Genomic DNA, 19,353 nt, shown 5'->3' on the forward strand with positions numbered 1-19,353 from the left:
GCACACACCTATCTGTATACCTATGTACACCACTGAAACAGGAAGACATCAAACCGGATGGACACCAGCACATTTGGCAGTCTCTAAAACCTAATCTCAAAGCAATTATAGAAAAAACAATCGCCTTTGACAGAACACCCTGTTTTATGGTTCTGCATAAATCTGCTTTATGGAAATCGACACAAAGAGGAGCCTGACACACACACACTCACTATGCAGCCCCTGGGTTTTTCTAACAGAATGCTTTTAACTTTGATTCCTTATCAGCAAAACGTGAGGGATAGAAGCCAGAGCTAGGGCCTGCAGTTGTACTGCTTGCAGAATGCCGGGGAGCGCCAATTCTGTCCTATGCTACAGCAACCACAAGCAAAGCTCTCATGAACATGGCTAGTCTGCGGTTTCCATAGCCTCAAAGCTTATAGGCTTTGAAGATAATCTTGAGGTTAGTAGGCTAAAGACCCACTCCTCCTCAGTCTGATAGTGCTAGGAAAAACAAAGGGTGCCTCAATGATCCAATTACAATTCCATCTGCAGACAGACCAATGATGATAGCCATAGATCTTTGGAGAGGAGGTGCTACACACAGGTTTACGTGGCTCCAATCCCAAGTGAGGCCGTGGTGGGAGAGCCGGGGCGTATTGGTTGGGGTAATGCTCCTGCGTTGGCAGCTGCGGTGGCAGAGATACTGTGGGGCTCAGTGTGGGGAGACTGTGACGGTGGGTGAAAGATGCATGTTCACAGTTGCACGTCTGCCACAGGCATGATGCCTCCGTACTGCTTCTGAGCCGCTTCCATAAGCCTCTTTATGCAGCCTCTCCATGCAGCCTCTCCACTCTGGCCTCTACATGCAGCCTCTCCACTCTGGCCTCTATATGCAGCCTCTCCATTCTGGCCTCTACATGCAGCCTCTCCATTCTGGCCTCTATATGCAGCCTCTCCATTCTGGCCTCTACATGCAGCCTCTACATTCTGGCCTCTACATGCAGCCTCTCCATTCTGGCCTCTACATGCAGCCTCTACATTCTGGCCTCTACATGCAGCCTCTCCATTCTGGCCTCTACATGCAGCCTCTCCATTCTGGCCTCTACATGCAGCCTCTCCACTCTGGCCTCTACATGCAGCCTCTCCATTCTGGCCTCTACATGCAGCCTCTCCATACAGCCTCCCCATGCAGCCTCTCCACTCTGGCCTCTACATGCAGCCTCTGTGCTGTATGAGGAGCCTCTGTGCTGCCGCCATGCCAGACAGTCAGTTTTAAATCCATTAGTGGCCTGTCGACTCAGAGGCAGAGTAGAGTTGGTGCTCTAAAGATGCCATACTGAACTTTTAGGAACGTATCCAGACATGATTCACTAAGACAATAAAAATACATCTGTAGAAAGACACCTAAATGCAGATTTGTGCCCACGCATAGCCTAAGAGAATGCCAAGGTACTGTTTATTTGACTAACAACGAATATTATTCCCTGAAAGCTTCTTGGCGTTATCACCACACACAGCCTGCCCGGCACTGACGATTAAGTATGTAAAAGAGTGCACACAGTGACAGTTTTGGAAGAATTGTTTACGTAAAAGGTAATGGGTAGCATTAAATGTGGTCAGATGAAAGAAATCCAACAAAGCTCTCTTGATAGTTAAGTCATGTTCAAATGACGATAGTTGCTGAATAGAATACTCAGACTACTGTTGTTTTGCTCCTTCAGTGACTCTGAGTCTCCTGCACTACAATACAGCTAGGGTTTCAGCAAAGGGTGCTGTCCACCTGCTAGCCCTGAAGTTGCAACTTCAGAGTTTCAGCCCCACATAAATGGCCTCCATCAGTTGACCGTCAAGTTTAAATTACTTTTGCATTCTTAATGCGGGGGTGACCACCTTATGGATATTACATTTGCACTGCATGTCGCATAATGTGCTTAAATCAAAAAAGGAAAATACAAAACTGACGTTGCAGGTTCACACTGGCCGACCCTTTCGGTTGACTAGACCAGAGACCTACATTGTAGATACTCGAGGCTTTGGATGGTTGTCTAAGGTGTGTCAGGTGATGCTCCTCGTTCTAGAACATGGCTCTCTCATTACCGAGCACCTTGAGAGAGAAACAGGAAAACACACCCACACCTCCGGACACCCAGCACTGTGCTGGCTGCCTCTCGGCTGGCTGCCTCTCCCCCGGCTCACACCTGCCCAGCCCCTCTCACATGCTGACTCGTATGCATACCTTTGACGGTAGCATGGAGCCACAAAACACTGAAATGGATGCGGCACAGACGGGATGCAAACAAGATGTAGTTCATCACAGCCCACAGATATCCTGTCAGGACAGGAGTGACTCACTCCGGCCTAGCCTTGAGCATGTTGCTTTTCTTTCGCCCCCAAGTGACAAATCTTCCCCACAGTGGCAGTTGGGGTATTTGTTAGGAGAAGGCATTCATTCAGATCTGGGACGGTTAAGATAATGTACCTTGTTTACAAGGACAGCCTGATATAAGCGATGGGTAGGGGGAAACAATAACATTAAAGTGATAAATAATTGATCCTGATGACAACACTTTGCCCATTAAGAAGTCATTTGTTTCTCTTTTCTCTCCTTGGCTTGTTTGTCTGTCTGCCATGGAGGCATGGCTGTCAATCTGGTTGGCTCAGAGCAAAGAAATGACATGAATAAATCAACAGTAACAGACTGTATTCAATCTGTATTAAGATTAACTTTTGTGTTCATACACAAGTTTTATGATGAATTAAATATGGCATGCAACTAAAAGCTTTTCGGCAGGAAAAGACTGAGGACTCCTCATTTAACCCTAATAAATAAATAATATATTTCGTAAAAACTACAGAATAATGTGTTCACCCTCCCTCCCTGTGCTGTGGCTTACAATACATCACCAAGAAAACCAAACGGCTAAACTCAGCTAAGAGCTACACTGGTAGACTACATGGAAGAGGTATAGGACAGAGAAAAGCACAGAAAATGAACTTCAAACAACAGCCATCGTGTCAAAACCATCTGATTTGGCAGTGTGGAGTAGATAAGCTGGGAGCACAGGATTCACACTCACACTCCCTGATTTCGATGAGAAGTCAGGGCAGCTCATGCTGAAAAGCCATCTGTCTGAAACGAGTGCCTGCCAAAACTGGAGAGCTTAAAAGATCCTTCAAAATGGAAACAAGTGAATCCCGATAAGGCTATATAGAGACCAACGCATGGAGGTCGCAGTAATTATGGAGTCAGACGTGCTGACAGTCTATGATGTTATTTTAATTTTTGATGCCATACTAAGTACGCCAAATTAGCATGTCTGGTCTAGCTTTCCTTGACATGCTATGCTCAGGACACTGCAACAAAAAGGGTTAAATGACTACCTGTAGGACCATGTGTGCGTGTGCGTGTGCCCACCTATCTTCTTGCAGCGCTCCTCTCCCCGGTTGTGCATGATGATGGGGGAGTAGATAAAGGGGCTAGCAGTGGACATGTTTTGTCCCAGCAGGCCTTTTACTTTGTGGGGGCGCAGGCTGACGGGCAGATTGAGTAGCTTCACTGATCTATTTGGGTGGAAGAAAAGAGAGGGGGGGGCAGAGAAAAAGAGTTAGTTTCACCCGGCCGTATCCATTACGGTCCTGAGAGGATGAGATGGATTCTGGCCAGGCCTGAGCCAATCGTATGGCAGAACATAAATCCCCGAGAAGGGGAGGTGGTGGATTGTAGCGATTCCAGTTCATCTATCAGCCGACACAGTGCTCTGAGGTGAGAGTGGCGCTGGTGGAGCACTTATCACCTCAGGGTGGCTATGCATCTCAACCTGTTAGCCACCAGGCTTAGACACTGATCAGCATGTTGGATTTCTCTCGAAACACACACTCACATTGGAGGAAGTTACAGATGGCACACCCTCCCACCTGCCCTACTAACGACCCTGACTCTAGGATGAAGGGGGTGGGTGGGGGGGGGGGGGGAGTGTGGGAGGGGGGGGGGGGGGGAGTGGTGCTGGTGGTTGAGGAGTAGACTGTGCTGGGAAGTGTAACTGGTGCTGCTGAAGCAACAATGCCCCAGGCAGGATATGTGACTTCCCCGTGATATACTGTAAATAATTTTTGTTAGGAAATGCGACTCGGAAAATGAATAAGTAATAGGCTGTTTTACACAAATACAAATATTGCTTACAGAGATTAAATTCTGTTGGCATGTCAAATATGCAGCTCTCAAGATCCTTTATAAATCGGGGATTTGAGTCTTGATTTAAATCAATATCCACCATCATGAAAATGACCTGACAAAATTGAGAGAAGACAATATCTCGACCGCTTTACCGCTCCAATCACAGTGGCACTTACTGCGGCCATCTACATATCTGTGGTGAATGACTACATGAGCCAATCAGAACGAACCATACAAGAACCTGGCCACTCAGGTCAGACAACAAAAGAGTTTCCCGGGTCAACCGCTGAACTATTGACCAACGAGCTGACGGCCAGTGTACTGGGACGTACCTGACGATGGGTAGCTTGGTAAAAGGCACCGGGGGAAGCTTGAGTCCATCCGGGAGGGAGATGACCTCCATCCCACCTGGGCACTTGGAGGTGTAGTTCTCCAGACTCTGAGTGACCTCCTTCTTCTCTGTGGACAAAGAGCAGAAGAGTGGAAAGAAGAAATGGTTGGAAAGAGAAGAAAGAGATGTATTAAAACATCTGGTGTTCGAAAATAGGGGTCACACTTTCCAGGTCCTTCCTTCCCCACGCCCATACCGTTGACATTTAAACCCTGAAGGGTTAGTACTGGAATGGGATACAAACCTTGCGAGCGCTAATTAGCTTCCACTTAATTCATTGGGCTTCGCCCATCTCCATACCTCCAGGTGAGAAAGACACTCAGTTTTACAGCGCGATCAATAAAAATGTTTATGGCCCGGCTGGATCATCGCTGCCTCGCTGCTTTCCTTGCATACAAACATGTCTCTTTGAGTTACTCCTCCAGCCTTCAGACCTCGGGCAGGGTTGGGATGACCGAATTCAGTCTATGGAACAGTCCTTGTTTTTTCGAAAAGGACATCCTCGGCCGGACGAGTGCGGCATCCATGAGAGCCACGAGACAGACAGAACGTGGAACCCAATACTGACGATCACCAGGCAAACGTGTCATCGTGTGAAAGAAAGGATCACACGTGCCTTCAAAAGTGTTAACATTTACCAGAGGTTTGCGAAAAGGAGGATCAAATCGAACGCAGGTCAATAGTCCGGAGATGGAAGGGGGGGGGGGGGGGGAGTCCTAGAAGTGGGATGAAACGCTTCTGATAAAGAGTAGAGCAAGACGTGGCTTGATAACGTTAGCAGAGCTGGGAATTCATAACTGGCCTATCAACCTTATCTAGCCACATGGATTCGCTGTTGGGGAAACAACAAACAAAAACATATTGCAGATATCTTCGCACCCATCTGCATATTTTTCTCAACAAAACGACGGTCGCAACGACTTTCTTTCCTGCTACCTTCTCCCTTACCAGTCCAGTCACATATCGCGTGAGGGTTTGGAAGCGGATGGAGATTCTGCACTAGTTGGGTAACAAACAGACGTACTGTGTGTCGCATACAAAAGTATCAAATGAATAAGAGTTTGTGTGTGTATTGCTCATCAGAACTTTCTAAAGCAACTGGGTTGTCTGCCCATTGTGACTGATTTGCAATGATTCCTAAACCAACAAGGAGTAGGATTTTTACTCTGCAAATAAACTAGCCGAAGCAGCACTGCAAAACAAAATTTAAAAAAACATTGAAGGACAAGAAGAGTATTGATTCTTATTTAACAATGATGTGCTGTAAACAGGATCTTTCAAGCTCACTGGATTGCACAAGTCTATTTGCCAGGCTTCATTGTATACCCCATGTATCTCTCCAACTGTTTCTCTCTCAGCAAAGTGGCTTGGCACCTGCTTGCCCTTACCCCGAAGCAGTACCAAGCTATCCAACTCAGTAGGGGATCTTTTTGACTCACTTTCACACTGAGGGCGTTTCAACAGGAGGTTACTAGAGAAATCTGTTTCTGTTCACATCACCCATCTAAGTTTCAGAGAATTGTTCTGTATCCTCTGAATGGACCCTCAGTGGGATATTACAGTGATCTGAAACATACCAGCTGAAAGATAAAACCAGAAGATAGAACTAAATTAAAACAACTAAATACAATAAAAACAAACTTTAGTTTGAGCTCATTATTCCCGAACAAGAATCTGCTAACGGATAGCCGCTGCATATAATGCAGGGGGATTGCAAATCCAACTAGTAATTTATTGACGAGTAAGGAAAGCAATAACAGCTTTAATAAGGCTCTAGTATTTTAAATGCACTCTTGTGTGTTAAACATCTCACTCTGGATCATGTCTTTGAGTGGCCTCAATAGCATTCTCTAGCAGTATTTTGACGTTCCCCATGGAGGTGACATGAGTAAAACGAGTACATTTCCAATGCAGCAGACTAGTAGTGTGTGGTAGAGGCCTCTGGTGACTTCTAAATGTTTTAATATCCTTGGTGGTGCTTCACTACTTAGACTCTCAGGACAGAAGAGAGTCGAAGACTTCAAATACATTTTGACAGTGGAACAGACTCAATAAAACATTGGAGAAATGCCGGCAAGTGTCACTGAAGATGAACTGCCCAACTCTGTTTGATGGCAACACTGCTGACAGAGTACACACACATTAATGTCACATCAAATATGAATAGTATATATTTTGGAGATGGAGGCAACTGAATATGGGGTGGGTGACGGCAGACTTAGTAGTTGGCTGAGGTGATGTAATGTCCATCATGAATCTCAGTGTTGGCTCTTTTATATAATGGAGGAGGAGAGCAGTAGTGTTAGTCGCTGTGACCACATGTTGTAGATATATCCAGGTAGCGGACTAAGTAAAAAGCATAGGCAACACAAGGTAGGTAAGATTTTTTCAGTATGAAAAGAAAAGTTGTACAGTCCCCTGTAAACATGTAGTGTAAGCTAATGAGGCCCTCTTATAGTTGTTTAAAAACACAGACGGTTCAGTGCCAGTGGGATGGCCATTTCATATTTTGAAGTGGCCCGCTACTTTCCAGCCATTTAGGTTACAGCTAATCTATCCCAGCCTATCGCCTTTGGCGAGACGGACGTTCATCCGTCTTATTTTGTGAACCCACTGTCAATCAAACACGAGCTGGAGGAAAGCCCAGGAGTTCAGACAAAAATTGGGGGAACTGTTTCTCTGAATTTATTTTAGATGCCATAGGGCAGCCTTAAATTAACATGTAACTACATACCAATCCCTTAGTAACTAAATTGTAGTTACAGAGAAGCGGCTGTGTAGTAATACTTCATTATGTTTTAGTGGTAAAAGTTACGACACAAGTGAATCTTGGTATGGGGAAATTGGGTTTAGCGGATGTTTTGGACATTGATCTTGTTTTGGTAGCAACCTCCAACTGCCTACATCACACATTAAACATCCCCTTCTTAGAGTTTTGTAATAACCTGTACAGCCAACAATTACTAATGTTTGATTACAATAAATAATTCCCAAATAAATGTACTTACAAAGTTGTCACTATAGGTATGGCTGTGTAGTTATTTGGTAGTACATCATAATGTAAAGTCTTACCAAAAGCATTTAATTCCCAGTTCCTAAAAACACTTCTGAATCCCATAAAGGGGCTTCATAGACACATGTACTGTGTATATACATACTGTATCATGCTGACTCTTTCCTCCAGTTCCCACAAGGTGTTGAAAGCTTGAGACAAACCAGAAAACACAGCTAACAATAACCGAGCAATCATCACCCAATGGCAGGGCCTGGCAGGCACTGACTAAAGATTCTGTCTCCCACAAGTTCATTTGGAAACTTTGACGGAAGAGTGTGAAGCATGTGGGAGGACAAAGCAGAGGGAAATACAGGTTTCCTCATTGATATGTGGAAAAAACATATATGTTTTGGGGGAAACTGACTGCTATCGCTGTGGGTAGACAGGACAGGCTTGAGTCAGCCACTGACAATTAGGTGCAAGTTACAGCTCAGAATACCCTCATGAACGGTTGGGGCTGGTTCAAGAGGCAGTGATCCTTATTTCAACGATAACCGCACTCACCACTTACAGTGCCTTTCGTGACGGAGAGTTGAGAAGAGATGAGAAGAACTTCTTAAAGTGCTTTTTATCTGCCATCTGGATGTGGAGTAGTCTTTTTGTACAGTTGGGAGCAGTATGCCAGCACTAGCACTGCTCAACTGGGCCAAACTGATATCATCTCTGCTCACGGTCACAGACCATGGGCTTCAGCTACTAGATCCCATAATTTTCACAATCATTTCTAAGAATAGTTTCAACAAAAGTCCTTACATTACAGTACTTTTCTCACTCCATATATATCAGGGACGGCAACCCATCACACTCAATCATAGTTTCCTCGCAACGTATACGAAACGAGCGAAACATATCGATTACAACCTCGTTTCTCTGAGTCAACCATACAAAGTATTCTCCCCTCTCTTCTCTCTCATCGCTCACACACCTTTACCCCCTCCTCCTCTTCATTTTTCTCTTTCAGTTGATGCATCTCCTCTAGCTCTCTCTCTCTCTATCTTTATTACACCTCTCCATCCTTCCCAGCGATCCTGAGGCTACATAGTGAAGGAGAACGACAGCATGACACTGCGGTAATTAGCTGTGCCTGATCACCTTCTCATGACCCACAGGCAGTGCAGTTAAAAGCTATCTTCGATTCCTGCCTGGTACAGAGGTAGGCTTAAATAAAACATTTTAGGATTTTTTTTTTTTTTTACGTTACCAGCGAAGACTTGAAAAAGCTGCTACCACGAAAAGGTCTTTGAAAGAGTCCACAACCAGAAAATCAAAGGCTTTGCCTTTCCTAATGCTGGATTGGCGGCTGACATTAAAACAGTGAATAATGACTAACAGGGTGCTAAAAGGGAACATTGTAATTGTGAGTTCCAAGAATTTAATCGTGTTTACCTTCAAACACAATTAGGTTGAGGGACAGAATGGTCCTGAGGGGTGCAGGAGCTCAAGTGGGGAGGATTATATTGAAAATGATCAATCTAAAAAGGTTTGACTGCTTCTGAGAGTCCATACGAAATGCTACCCACTCAACTCCCCACACAGCAGCATCCACCTGTGAAACAGAGGTGTGTGCAAATGCAAGTCCACCCAGGGAGGGAGTCAAGTGGCGGAGCGGTTAGGGAATCGGGCTAGTAATCTGAAGGTTTCCAGTTCGATTCCCGGCCGTGCGAAATGACGTTGTGTCCTTGGGCAAGGCACTTCACCCTACTTGCCTCTGGGGAATGTCCCTGTACTTACTGTAAGTCGCTCTGGATAAGAGCGTCTGCTAAAATGACTAAATGTAAATGTGAAAATATACCCATCCTATAAACAGGGCGAGATGCTTGAGGAACAACCTCAAACGACGGGGGGTCCCGGGTCCTAGAGAAAGGGCAGTAAGAGGTCCATAAGCACTTTGGCTAACCCTTTCTGCACCTGGGCTCTTGGCCTGCATTCTCCTCTCTGGTCTCTCTCACACCAGTCAAAGAGCACTCTCAACACTGTGAGGCTCCCCCAGTACCTCACCACATGTCTGTCCAGCAGCCCGCACCCCCCATGGTGGCCATGGCTGGGGATTAAAGAACCAGGGTTTTAACTGGATGGAGCAGGACTCTGGGAGTGTGTGTGTGAGGGGGGGGTCTCTCACAGCTCTGGTGTTTTACATTTACCACCTCACACACACACACGCAGAATGCCCAGCGAGGGGCCATGCAGCCCCATGGCATGCTGGGATACAGCAACCTGCAATAACCTCCAACAGCTAGTGACATCACACTTGGGGTGGGAGGGGGGGGGGGGTGCAACCACAGTTTACAGCAGACATATTTGCATGGACTATTACACACAGTCTGCAAAAAGCCACTATTCACAACCCAACTCATGAGTGTTTTTTTTTTGTGCTTTTTTTGTCTGTAATACAGCTACTCAGGCATTCAGTGTAGCTTATAGAGGAGGGGGTTTCTTCTTCTAGTGAATGAGGATGGATGAAGTAAGAATGTCACATCGTTTTTTGTGCTCCTAACTGGAGAGTCTACAGAGGGCAGGCGTTTTCTCCATTATAATAAGTTTCCCTTTTGTATTTTCACCCAGAGATATGAAGGCGGGAAGTGCTACATATATACCATAAGGGGCAAAACCGAGGATGCGAGGAAGATGGGAGCATGCCCTGAGAGCAGCAGCAGTCCCTTGCTGACAGTGATGAATATTTCATGCAGCTGGCTCTCTCCTTACTCTTTCTGCTCCCTCCCTACCATGTCTCTCTCTCCCTCTCCCCCTCCCTCTCCCCCTCCCTCTCCCTCTCCCTCTCCCTCTCCCTCCAGAAAAGGATTACAGTACATTGGCCTCCATTGTGTGGTCAATGGAGCATCTGTTGGACTGCTTGGGTGACTACTGAATCCAAGAGGATATCTGGTCCAACTACACACTCCCAACAGTCCCCACAGCCCAGGCTGACTTGGTTAAGTATCACCGTCTGTTAAATGCAAAGCATAACAGTGTACTAAGTGAAGCGCAGGACGAGAGAATGGACCTGGATTTAAACTGAAATCCGCAGAATTCAATGAATATGAAGAAACTAGTTACCCGCTGGCACAGCTGGCCAGCGGGTAACTAGTCTACGACTGACCTTGGTCTGACAGGAAGTCCAGCATGGTCTGCAGGAGGAAGGACAGGTGGCGAACAGACAGGCCGGGGTTGCCCATACGCCGCGACGCATATACCAGCTCGTGGAGGAGACGCATCTGCACTGCCGCCCAGCCACAGTGAGACCCTGAGAGACAGAGACAGAGACAGAGAGAGACAGAGAGAGAGGGAGAGAGAGAGAGGACAGACAGAGACAAAAACAAGCACATTTCAACTCACAGATGCAATCACGTTTACATGAAGTAAGTTTGCACACCTGGAATAAGCCACCAATGTTCCATAAACAGACGCAACCAGGATTAAAACACTTGTGTATCCAGTGGGCCTCCACGTGCAATTAAACCACCACAACCTCTCTCACCTGACATATGTTTGTATGTGCTTTTAACTCAGCGTGATCCCCTTTCAGCAACGTGTACTCCACGATTTACACAGCCCTGCTACAGCTCATGGAGCAGCTCCCAGCTTTTAAAATGCCAGCCTTCCCATAACAGATCAACGCTTGAGCTGCAGAACCATGGCATTCATTCAGGCAACGCTGTTTTCTCTGCAGAGGAATCCACATCCACCAGACGTCTTAATGGCATTTTAGCCTGACATCCAGTGTTATGGAGCGCACGGATGGGTCTTGTTACATAAGGTTGCCAGCCAGCCAGCCCACCCCCCAACCCTCCCCACAGACCCTCTGTTCCTCTCTCAGCTGTCAGTGTACTTTCACCGAGAGAGAGAGAGAAAAATGAAATAAAATTAGACTTCTGAGAATCCAGTAAATAAAATACTATTCCCTGAGCAGCAACAATTCAGAGAGGAAATCGTGCCCGAAATGCTTGTCAGCCATCAGCATTTTCTGTACCAGGGATATTATTAATTCGTACTGACTTTCTCTGTCATCTGAAAAACTATTAATGCAAATCCTTCGTAAGCTATTTCTTTTCTGTGCGAAACAGCGCCCACTAAGCAGGCTAAAAATAGAGTGCTTCCACCTGTCTGCCAGTGATTTCTAGTGAAGCCAGTGCTTATCTGGAGGGCAATAATCCAGAGGACACTGTCATGTTTTTTTTTCTTCTTTTTTTTACTGGTGCCTGTCGTTTCTCCCCTAGGACAAAATGACTTCATCTGTGGTATTTTGCGAGGTGGGATTGAGAGTGTCTGGCAATCCAATTAGCACACCACCGAGATAATGACAGCGGTGCCACCGCCAAGCAATCGCCCCTGTCACGTGCTGGCTGAGTCAAAAGCCACCGTACCTTTTTCTCCGAGAATTAGTGGCCCCTTTGTAGGACTGGCCGGATGTTACGGTCTTCGCTGTCATTTCAATGTGAACAGTGATGGCATTCCACACAGCAGGATAATGAAATCCCTGAGTCGGGGGTATGTGAAACACTGCAAGGTTTTAGTAATACTGTTTGACAGAACAAAGAGAGAGAGAGATAGAGAGAGAGATAGAAATATATAAAGAGAAAGAGAGCACGGGCAAGGGAGGTAAAAAAATAAATACGGGAATAGAGATGGGCTCTCTCTCCCTCTCACCCTGGTAATTGAGGAGTCGTGAAAAGGGCTCCCAGGCCAATTAAAAGCCCATTCGCTTCTCAATATCTCAAGCCACTGCTGCCGCTATCGGAATGCGCTATTGAGTCCCCATTTTCTCTCTCCCATCCTCCACCTTCTACAGTTCGATAAACTCACTCCTCTCAACTCTCTCGGAGCACTAGCAATCACCTCGCGCAGCTTTCTCCATCACACCACTAAGGGCTCCCAGGGGAGAAGCAAGGCTTTCTGGAACCCTCTTTCACTGGCCATCATGTACTGAGCAGGAGAGTGGACATCTTACCGTCTTACAGTACAGAGTCCAGCATGCAGCCTTTCTGCCTGCATATCACAAGCTAGGACTCTTTGGTGGTGTTTGGTGGTGTTTGGAACAGTGCTCACGGTTTGCTGTGTTAAGAGCTATTCTGAGGAGTTATTTTTGCATACTCTCTTTTGCAACCGAATCAATAGTCAACAGGCACTCGGGTGTTAACAAGCACCACTGTTGACTGTGTGTAGGCGTAGGTGGATTGGAAATAGCATTCTAGACAACGGTTGAAAAGCTCCTCTCTGACTACAGAGTACTCCATTTTATATATTTTTTACATTGAAAATCTTTTACGTTCCTCCATTGACGGATCCACCTGGCAAAAGTGGACTGGGAGGGTCAACAGTGCCCTTGTGAAAACTCTCCCCAAGTGTGTCCTCTGAACGAGCATCACAAGGACAAATATGGATGACCTCGAGCCTTTGTATTCCCTGGGAAGGGCTTCTTTTGTTTCCAAACCCTCTAAGATGAGTGGGTGCGTGAGGTGAAGGTTGAGAGTCTGCAGTACAGAGAAGCTTATCACGAGGACCTCGCTACAGCAAACCTGAGAGCCTATCAAAGACCTGGGTCAGGTCTCAATTGTGTCTCTCTGTGAAAACAAAGTTGCGCACGGATAGCATATTACCCCCGACGATACCCATCTTCAGAGGATGATACTTTAAGTAAAGCATGGGCAGGCCATGCCAGAGATTTCTGTTCTCTCCGCGTATTGACATTTAGGATCGTGTGTGTGTGTCGCAAAATTGAGAGAGAGATAGAGAGATAGAGATAGAGAGATAGAGATAGAGATAGAGATAGAGATAGAGATAGAGATAGAGATAGAGATAGAGATAGAGATAGAGATAGAGATAGAGATAGAGATAGAGATAGAGATAGAGATAGAGATAGAGATAGAGAGAGAGAGAGAGAGAGAGAGAGAGAGAGAGAGAGAGAGAGAGAGAGAGAGAGAGAGAGAGAGAGAGGGCGGCCAATTGTCCATCCACATTGTACATGCATTTCCAAGCCGTCAGTCACACACACGTCAGGCTTTTGGGAAAAGCTTTCCCATTAAGTGCTGGGGCGCGGTGCCTCCTCCGGGTACCCACCCCTGCTGAAGTCCTTAGGGTCGAGGGAGAGGCTGTAACCCGGCAGGGTCTCCAGCAGCAGCTTGTAGCAGGCCCTCCAGCCCGGCTCTGGGATGGTGGGCGCCACACACTGCATGGCGGCCACGCGCTTGAAGAAGGCCGACTTGCGGTGGAAGCCGATCAGGTTGTAGAGCTCGGACAGGATGCTGTAGCGCTGGATTTTCTCCTCCTCGGAGAGCTAGGGACACAAGAGGAAGCCTTGTGAGACACGCACACTTGTGAGCAGCACACCGGTGTTTGAGAAACGTTCTCCCGCTCGTACGGGAAGGACATTTCCTCGATAGCGAGGCTTCGAGGACGTTAGGGGGGAGCTGCTGAACTGTGAAATTTGATTAAATGCTTTTTTGGGCTCTTTGGTCAGTGTCTTATTTTGGTTGAGGTTGGCTTGAGAGGCTCTGATGGGATTCTTGTAAAAGAAAGCTTTCCTGGAAAGGCGGTGAGAATAATGCGACACAGCACAGCGAGCAGGGACAGGGGCTTGCGTAACTGGGACTCTCTTATGGAGACAGACGCCTACATAGTGTCCTCGCTGTCGAGCCTCAAAATAGTGCTGTTTGTCAGTTTCCAGGCTGCCAGTCCAGTGATACGCATTAAAGCTCTGGTGGTGCAGACCAAATCCCAGGGATGCTGGCTAAGATGCACCCCCTCCCAGAGGGGGCTTCATGGGGGGCTGTCTTACCTGGCCCAGGTTGATGTAGACGGCGTTCTGGAGGAACTCCGAGGCCTCCATGGCCCTCTTCTGAATGGCCAGCACCCGAACTGCCTTAACGCAGGCCTCCAGCTCGATGACGCCTGCGTTCTTGTACTGGGGAGCGGGTAGACAACGACAGCAGAGGAGTCAGGGCCCAGCTCAGCGCAGCAATAATGAAAAAATGAATAATCAATGAGGGCTACAGTGAGTCCTCCAGGCATAATCGAAATGAATGTTTTCCCATCATCATAAGACAGAAGCTCATCAGTCGCCACCCGCATTACAGGACTTGCACAGTGAGCCGTGAGTCTGCGGCCCAAAACGACCCTCTGAGCTCGTCCACTCACTGGTCTGTCTCTCTTGACATTTCAAATCAGTGCCTGAACAGCAGATCTGATGAGGAGCAAACCTGAGGCAGAGCTGCAGATACATCCACAGACTGTTTTTTTTGTTCTTCCCACCCCCTCCTCACCACCTCAACCCCATAGTCGCCTTATTAAAATTCAATTAACGTCGGAATAGGCCAGTGTCGAGATGTTATTTAATTTTGGATGAAGCAGTAACAGGTAAAGGGGCCAGGGGAGGTCAGTGCAAAAAGGCAATTATAATAATGAAGATAAAGCACAGCGCTGCCTCTGAATGGTGTATTAAGATAGTGTGCTTGTTTAACTTTCCCATAGCATTACGGCTACCTTGATAAATGTTAGAGGAGCTATATTTTAATAGAGACATGAAGACAATAGCAATGACTCTTTGAAAGCGATAAGTACACCAAGGGGTACGATTATAATGCGTGTGCACTACAATATGGGAAGAATAGATTGAAGACCAGAGTTCGTGTCGTAAATAGTGAGAACATTTCAGGCCGGTCGTCGCCTTTTGACTGCAATCAAACACATTCAACTGCAGTCAGCATTTGCTGGTTTGTTTACAGCCTGGGCACACACACACCTATGGTCCCTCAAAGACTTACAGACGTCATGGATACCAGGCTAATCCCTGACCCCTGGTGGTTATGAGCATCATTTCCTACCATATAGAGAATCACCTGCATAACCTGCAGTTACGTAATGCTTTCGAAATAAATGACTTTCACATTTCGGGGACAGTGTGTCGGTTTGTGAGTCAAGTCGACTGTATCTGCATAGTGTAGCATAACAGGCTCTAGCTGAATACCTTGCCATAGTAGGAAATGGCCTCCTTGTATTTCTCTATGATGTCCTCTGGGCTTAGACAGTTCTTGGCGCGGCCGATCTCAGTGCTGGTGTCTGCACTGATCCCATTGGCTGTGAGGGCACCTGTACTCCAGAAGATAGAAAGTCATGAACAATGAGATAAAACATCTAACATCCAGACTGTTCCGTGCCAGACCCATCCACCAATCAACTGCTCTGCTGCAGACAGTCGTAAAAAATGAGGGGGAGGAGGGAGATGGGGGACCAGATGAAAAGAGGTCCATTCTCAGCGTGAACCAGCGCCTTGCTATCTAAAACATCAAACACCAATCACTACGGAGGACCACATGCACACAAAGTGATCAACCGGGATCAACATCCCAAACACTCCACAAGGACACCTTGAGTTCAATCAACGGGCGGTTCTGAAGGGACCGTGTTCACTACCGTGCTCAGCGTCAACTCAGGAGGCTCCAGTGCACATAGGGGCACTGTGTTTAGTGTAAGATCCTCATCCATGTCATTTAAAGAGAGGTGACCTCAAATGACATGGCAAACTCTGTAATGGCGCACACATTTCAAGAGAAAGAGGAGCTGGCAAAGAAATAATATATTTTTGAAAGGCCATTCAATTTTTGTTAGCTCTAATCAACTGTTGTCAAGTTAACAGGGACAGTAATCCAGGATAAGTTGGTAAATTTGGTAATTGTGGTCAAAAAAGCATTCTTGGTCATTTCTATTAATAAAATTACTAATAAATCTTGATTTGGTTGGATTATTATTTGACCATTCTGATCAGAATATAACTTCCGATTGAGAGTGCATTGCCTGGCAACAGTCGGGTCCATGGCAACAACGCGATACTGTCACTCTGATGACACCAGGTGAATAACGAGAGGCGGGTGTTACGTCACTGTAGCAAGGATTACATTACACCGACATTTCTCTTTTATGCAAGCAATTGAAAAAATACATTTATGAAACATTATCTTGGAGAGAGAGAAGGACTCCACTTCCCGTTCACTGCCCAATTACAAATGTGTGGCCAATGAATCTGCATTGTATCTGAAGGCTCTAGTCAAACTTAAAGGCTGAAGTAGCATCCTTACAGCATTGAGTGCCTGCTGTATATTCCCACAGCAACATTGCCACCTTCTGGTGACTTATCTTTGCTCCTTAAAATTGTATTGGAGGATCAACTATAGTTACCAGGATACATATGAAGCACCCAAGCTTCCCAACTGTAAAATGGGACCATAAAGAAAGCGCTGAAAATGCCTTAAGGCACGAAAATCATCAACTGATCATTTCAGATTACAACCGTGTATTGCAATTGTCAGGGTCAAGATTTTTATGATCCTGATCACTGACCTAACAGAAGAATTTGTGAAATTACTACACAGGTTAACCCTGCAGTAAGGGGGGTGGGGGGTGCAGGTGGGGAGTAGGGGGTGAAGAGAATTCAGTAGCAAAAATCAATAGAATCAAATAGTGCATATAGAGTGGAATGTAATACCAACCAAACCCACAACAAAAACATATACTGACACACACACACACAGGGCATATGAGCGCATGGAGGGCTACAAGCAAAAGGGAGTAGATGACTACAGCTACACCGGTTAGTGTGGCATACCCTACCTGGGTCAATGAGAACCTCCTGTGCCCCTACAGACAGACAGAGAGAGAGAGAGAGTGCAGGTTCACTCCATGACACATGGTGCACTTCATCAAAGCAGTGTTAGTTGAAGTCCTGGCTCTGCTTTCTTAGAGCCATGCCTGAGGGCTTCCAGGCAGACCATGACTGGATTCTACCCAGCTTCTATCTGAACTAGGAATAATGTTAATCTGAACTACAGGAACAGAACTGAAGCAGTTGGGACCTTCGCAACTTTGGGAAAGACATGCAGCATGTTAATTATCTTAAAGGAGGATATTACATATTTATTTCCGGTTCAAACTAAACTGTCAATAAAGCCAAAATTTTCATAAAATTAAGTCAATAATATACGCCACTGTTGTGTGTATCTATGAGTTAAAGGTAGGTGTGATTTGAATAAACATGTTAATTACTGAGTAAAGAAAGATGTTATTTGTATTAAATATTGAAGAAGGGTTAGGTCGTTGGGGTAAAACAGGGTATTCTGTCAGTTGGTGATGATGTCCTGTCGAGCAAAAACAAGAAGCTGCAGGGCTGAGCAAAGCACCGCAAAGTGGGAGTTGCTGGTTTGGGCCACACAACAAGCCGCCACATTTCCTCTCGCTCCAATTGCCATTCAACTGCGCCTCGTTCCCGAGACATCAGGGCTGACAGCACACTCGGGGCCGTCGCAGGCTCGAGGAGCTTACCTGGCCGGTGTCTCTTCCCAGCATCCGCAGGCTGGGAGATGCTGGGTTTGCGTCCGGCAGCCTTGCCTGCAGTGCCCCCTGGGTAGTGGAATATGACCGAGGCCGAACACAATCCCTCCAAAGCAGCTGGAGACAAGACACAGTTGCAATCCGACGGTCAGTGACGTCACCCTGGCGTTAACTTAACAGGTCGATGACCAACACATGACATGGCATACAGGAGTGTTCCTATGTGTCTGTGTAGATGAGAAACACAACCCTGGGAGGTAGGTAGTCATTTCAACAGAGCACGTTGCAGTTTGAGGCGTCGGTTTGAGAAAGAGACAACTTGGTCTCTTCTCAGGCTTACCCCCCAGCCACAGGAAGTCGTTGACGGAGCGCAGGAGCTCCACGGCCATGTGGTAGTGGACCAGGGCGTCCTGCAACATGCCCGCCTGCAGACAAAGGTCGCCCACGTGCTTCCTCATCCGACCCTGGCAGCGCTTCTTATAGTGCCTGAGGAAGGGGAGGAAGAGGAGGAGGAAGGCCTTGTCACATGCACACTAACACATACCAGCACACTGACAAGGGTGGGTGGTAACCTTACGCCCAAACTCATTGTAATGACTTGGTATTAGACAACATAAGAGGAAGCCTCGTGGGCTGTGCTGGATAGCTAATGATATATATTTTTTAAATTCTTGCACAGCAGTTGCGTGACAATTACTCTCATTCTGGATGGTTCCGCAAAAAGGTGTTTGCCTTACTCCTGTTCTCATATTTCATCTTACCGGGGTATAATTTGGTAGAGGTCTAATTTGGGAGACTCGCTGTTAAATTATGTCAGTTAAAAGGGGGTGTATGTGGGGCTGGATAAGATAGCACGAGCAAAAGGAGAATAAAACAACAAATAAGACTCTAATAGAATCTATCCTATCGCGAAGTCTTGCGCATAAATATTAAGGAGAAGGACAACATCAACACAACAAAGAATAGGGGGCCAATTGTGCAAGACCTCTGACATGTCTGAGTGGGACAGGGAGTAGAGTGGGAAGGTTAAGAGCAAACATGAACTGAATCAGACTTTGACGTCAAACCTGCAGAACAGTGGAATGTGATAGTGTCAAAGTAGTAATGTAGAAACTTTAGTTAATTCCCTTTTCTTGAATTTCCATTGGGATGAATAAAGTGAATTGAATTGAATTCGAACAGTACAGGAACTAGATAGCTCCAAATACATTCGAGATGATCTGATCGATAACGGATTAGATGGCCTCGTGAAACGTATGTTTCCATGAACAGGTGCAAAGAAGCCAAACTCGATGCCTCCCTCCATGAATCACGCGCGATTCATGTCGGAAACAGTGTGTTGCTACTGCTAGGCTACATTGAGTTCAAGGAACACTTAACCTTCCCATACATCGAGGTCTAGCCCTCGCTGCTTTCTTTCTCAGGCGCTCAGCA

General features: G+C 46.4%; 1 protein-coding gene across 1 annotated transcript in view; it reads right to left on the reverse strand.

The window, feature by feature from the left end:
* trappc9 (trafficking protein particle complex subunit 9) overlaps nucleotides 1-19,353 on the reverse strand; it is a 90,585-nt gene that overhangs the window by 69,363 nt on the left and 1,869 nt on the right. Inside the window, exons 3-11 of the mRNA XM_062446057.1 lie at nucleotides 18,260-18,405; nucleotides 17,911-18,036; nucleotides 17,203-17,229; nucleotides 15,563-15,684; nucleotides 14,375-14,500; nucleotides 13,657-13,873; nucleotides 10,700-10,843; nucleotides 4,489-4,615; nucleotides 3,398-3,543 (exon numbers count right to left, since the gene is read on the reverse strand). Of these exons, the coding sequence (XP_062302041.1) occupies nucleotides 3,398-3,543; nucleotides 4,489-4,615; nucleotides 10,700-10,843; nucleotides 13,657-13,873; nucleotides 14,375-14,500; nucleotides 15,563-15,684; nucleotides 17,203-17,229; nucleotides 17,911-18,036; nucleotides 18,260-18,405 (1,181 nt within the window). The remainder of the gene's footprint in view (nucleotides 1-3,397; nucleotides 3,544-4,488; nucleotides 4,616-10,699; nucleotides 10,844-13,656; nucleotides 13,874-14,374; nucleotides 14,501-15,562; nucleotides 15,685-17,202; nucleotides 17,230-17,910; nucleotides 18,037-18,259; nucleotides 18,406-19,353) is intronic.

This window comes from Osmerus eperlanus, chromosome 20 (genome assembly GCF_963692335.1).
Source record: "Osmerus eperlanus chromosome 20, fOsmEpe2.1, whole genome shotgun sequence".
Classification (NCBI taxonomy): Eukaryota; Metazoa; Chordata; class Actinopteri; order Osmeriformes; family Osmeridae; genus Osmerus; species Osmerus eperlanus.